Raw genomic sequence first — 3,731 nt, 5'->3', positions numbered from 1 at the left:
TTATTCCTTTATACTTGCATGGTAGTTAATGTTATGTTTCATTAACAAGATGAATGACTTGACCCTCTAAGTGTTGAGCCAAAAGTTTGGAAGGGCGCCGAATCGAACATCTTGTCACTGAAACATGACACTAATTACTAATTTCTATGCAAATATAAGGAAATAAATTTGCACTTTCATTACTAACTATAACATTTGGAGTAGTGGTAAGCGTTTGGTCTGACACTAAGCCTTCGTCCAACATATCCAATGACCGATATTAGGTATTCTTCCACGCACTATGTTAAAAGCTATAACTGGTAATGAATACACAACTTTATTTCATTATACTTGCGTATTAATCAATTCTACGTTTCGATAGCAAGATCAATGTTAGACTCGACCCTCGAAAGCTCAGTGCAACCCTCCATCCCCCAAAATTTAACAAATTAAAGTATCTCCTCATTCAAAACTATAGTAGCATAGCCGAAAAGTGTTGAATGCATGAGGAAATAAAGCATCATATCATCGGAGCCAAATTGTTGAATATTTATTTATATGCGTGCAAGTAATAAATAGTTGTGGAATCCACACCCAAAAGTAGATCAAAGGCCTTTTTGGCAACCAATGAGAGAATCCATCCCCATAGGATTTGTCCATTCAATGAATTTAATTCATTTCAATTCCTACTCATTAATTAATATACAACAACAAATTCATCAACTAATAATAACATATATATTGTACATTCAATTTCCTACTTCAATCAATATAATGGTGAGTAGAACTACTTGATCTGATATCCTTCCAATAGATCCCTTCATGCACTTTATTGGCTCTTCTAGATTAATGATGAAAACATGTAACCCAGGCCAGCAAATATACAAACATCCAGTACACCAAGCTTTGATAGTCCATTTGTTTTGCCTGTTCAATTATATTATTGACAATATAATTAGTAAGCAGCACAAAAAGGGAAATGGCAAAAATTACAACACCATGCATGGATTATATTATATGCCACAGCCAAGACCTTCTGGTCTAGTGACACTATATAGAAGGGAGTAGGTTCGAGTTTTAGTGAAGGCAATATTGACTCTCTGTGAATCTGTGATATTATATGCCCCAGTCAAGACCTTCTGGTCTAGTGACACCATATAGAAGGGAGTAGGTTCGAGTCAGTGGAGGCAATATTGGCTCTCTGTGATATTATATGCCACAGTCAAGACCTTCTGGTCTAGTGACACCATATAGAAGGGAGTAGGTTCAAGTCTCAGTGGAAGCAATATTGACTCTCTGTGATATTATATGCCACAGTCAAGACCTTCTGGTCTAGTGACACCATATAGAAAGGAGTAGGTTAGAGTCTCAATGGAGGCAATATTGACTCTTTGTGACTTTCAGTAGATTGAGGTTGAGAAACTAGTTATGAACTGATAGTACATTGTACCATTACCTTTATTGGTGCAGAGGAAAACACGGGAGCAGCGGAAGCTGGTGAGGTTGACGAAACCATGCCGACATTATAAGCCATTGTTCCATCAGGTCGGAACAAGCCATAGTTCCTCTCCGAGGTGGGCCCAGGCTTCATATCTTCATTAAACAAAGCGAAAACGTAAGCTTCTAATTTCACATTCGCCCGGAACGGCGTCCCTTCTTGCGCCACCTGTCGGCTCATCAAGTTTCTGTTATAAATCGCCGCATTCTCCGGGGTGGCCCCACTCTCGTCGGGCCCACCCTTCGACGGCCACCCCGTCTCCGAAACCCGCACCTCCATCCCGGAGAATCCCATCCGCGAAATCGCGAAAATCACGGCGTCCACCTGAGCGTACAACATGTTGTCGTAACGGAGCTTGGTCAACGGGTCAACGGTGCCGGAATTCGGGTTGAAGAGAACGTAATCTAGAGAAATCTGATCCGGGTCATCTTTATATGCGAAATATGGGTAAGCGTTTATCCAAAACGGCGATTTTGTCTCCGCCAAGAACCGCAAAAACTCCCCCATCGTCTCGCTTAGGTCTTGCCGGAAAGTGCCGGCGGACGGCGGGAAGGAGCTGGCGAGGACGGCGACGGAGTGCGGGGAGGACACGTGGACGGTCCGATCAAGCCCTGCCCTCACGAGCGCCGCGTGGATGTTAACCATGGCGGGTACGAGGTTAGGGATTAAGGAAACGTCGCCGTCGGTGAAAACCTCGTTGCCGACGGCGATCCCGACGATCTTCGTCGCCGGGATGTACGGCACAATGTGGGTCCCCACCCATTGCGCCGCCTGCTGCGGGTCGCCGCCTAAGGTGGACAGCATTTGATTCTCGACGGTTACGATGAGCTCAACCTCGGAATTCGCGAACGCCGTCAGGATTTGAGGGTTTGTGTCGTAGATTCTTGCTTTTGTGATGGTGAGGGCTTGCAAGAGTTGCAGGACTTTTTCCGGCGAGGGTAAGTTGTTGCCAACTTGGCCGTAGTTTATGCCGAGGGATTCGACTTCTCTTAGTAAACCTGTTAGGAGAGTGAAGAAGAGAAGAAGAAGTGCAGACATGGCGATTCTTCTGAAAGAAGTATCCATGGAAATGAAGAATGGGTGGATTGGAGGTGATGGTAGGAGGCAGGGTTGTCTTTTTTGTTAACAAATTACACGAGTGTAAAGAGATATTTATAGACACAAAGTACACCAAATGTGACTAAATTAAAGTGTCTTGCTACAGATATTGAACTATTGAAGTAGTTGTGTCTCAATGTATAGGCCAGTGTTCCCGTGAGTCCACCCTTCTCCATGATTATAAACAACTAAACTTTTAAAGTTGTGTTAATTTTTGAGAATTAGTGTCTCAAATCAAGAAGACCACCCGCTACCACTGAGAGTTAAATTTGGAACCTTAATTAGTTTATAGTTATTAATTACATTAACGACTTGATCAAGCAACTTGAATGGAGATTTGAGTTCAAATTTGCTTTCAAAATGTTGAATCCCCAAACCCAAGGGCCCCCAAGCCCCAATCCGACAAAACATATGGGAGGATGTAAATCATGGTAACTCAGTTGAGCACAGAGGCTAGACATTTACTTACTGCGCTCGCACAAAGAGCGCAACCCCCCCTCACTTTGAGTCAATATTAGTTTAAATGTTGGATGTATTGTCGGGTGGGGCGGCTTGGAAGGACAAGTCCAACATTCTGCTATCGAAATGCGACACTGACGGTTAAACAAGTATAAAGAAATAAAGTAACATTTTCGCTAGTAGTTACAACGACTTTTGGTGTATTGATAACAATGATAAGCGCTTGGTTCTGACAATTGATAGCAAATATAAAGAAATAAAGTATTGCATTCGCTACTAACTAACTATAGTTGTACTGGTTTTCAAAAAAAAAAAAAAAACTATAGTTGTACTTTGGTATATAGTGGCAAGCACGGGAACATGACATGCATAAGTTGATTCTTTATTTTCTCAAAATAGTATTATAACTCCACACTTAAGTGGTTAAAAACACATTTAACCAACGTTTATTACTTTGGTTTTTTAAAAACTTTCTAATAGTGTAAATAATGATTTATTTTGAAATTTTGTTGGCCTGGCTTGGTCGTCAAATCTTCCTATTTTTCTCCTAGCTAGGTTATAATCTAGCTAGATAGCTAGACTTGTTTTCTCTCACCTTGAGTCTTTGGTGTCTTTTCAATTAGGATATATAGCACTTGAGCACACCATCCATTATATTTGACTAGTATACCCTCAAGATCAGATCCCCATCCAGCAC

At 41.6% G+C, this 3,731-nt stretch overlaps 1 protein-coding gene across 1 annotated transcript; it reads right to left on the bottom strand.

The window, feature by feature from the left end:
- Positions 1 to 607: 607 nt before the first annotated feature.
- LOC116021298 (glucan endo-1,3-beta-glucosidase 11-like) lies at positions 608 to 2,580 on the bottom strand. The gene is made up of 2 exons (XM_031261926.1): positions 1,436 to 2,580; positions 608 to 906 (listed from the first exon to the last, which is right to left on the bottom strand). The coding sequence occupies exons 1-2, from the start codon at positions 2,540 to 2,542 to the stop codon at positions 826 to 828; spliced, it is 1,188 nt and encodes a 395-aa protein (XP_031117786.1). The 5' UTR covers positions 2,543 to 2,580; the 3' UTR covers positions 608 to 825.
- Between the last annotated feature and the right edge of the window lie 1,151 nt (positions 2,581 to 3,731).

This window comes from Ipomoea triloba, chromosome 1, assembly GCF_003576645.1.
Source record: "Ipomoea triloba cultivar NCNSP0323 chromosome 1, ASM357664v1".
Lineage (NCBI taxonomy): Eukaryota > Viridiplantae > Streptophyta > Magnoliopsida > Solanales > Convolvulaceae > Ipomoea > Ipomoea triloba.
This window is presented reverse-complemented; position numbering and strand designations above follow the sequence as displayed.

Bases quoted from the DNA above. Each gene is read 5' to 3' on its own strand.
- LOC116021298 (XM_031261926.1), bottom strand. From the start codon at position 2,542: ATGGATACTTCTTTCAGAAGAATCGCCATGTCTGCACTTCTTCTTCTC. The intron at 907-1,435 runs GTAATGGTACAA...ATAATTGAACAG, and splicing joins TTTCCTCTGCACCAATAAAG to GCAAAACAAATGGACTATCA.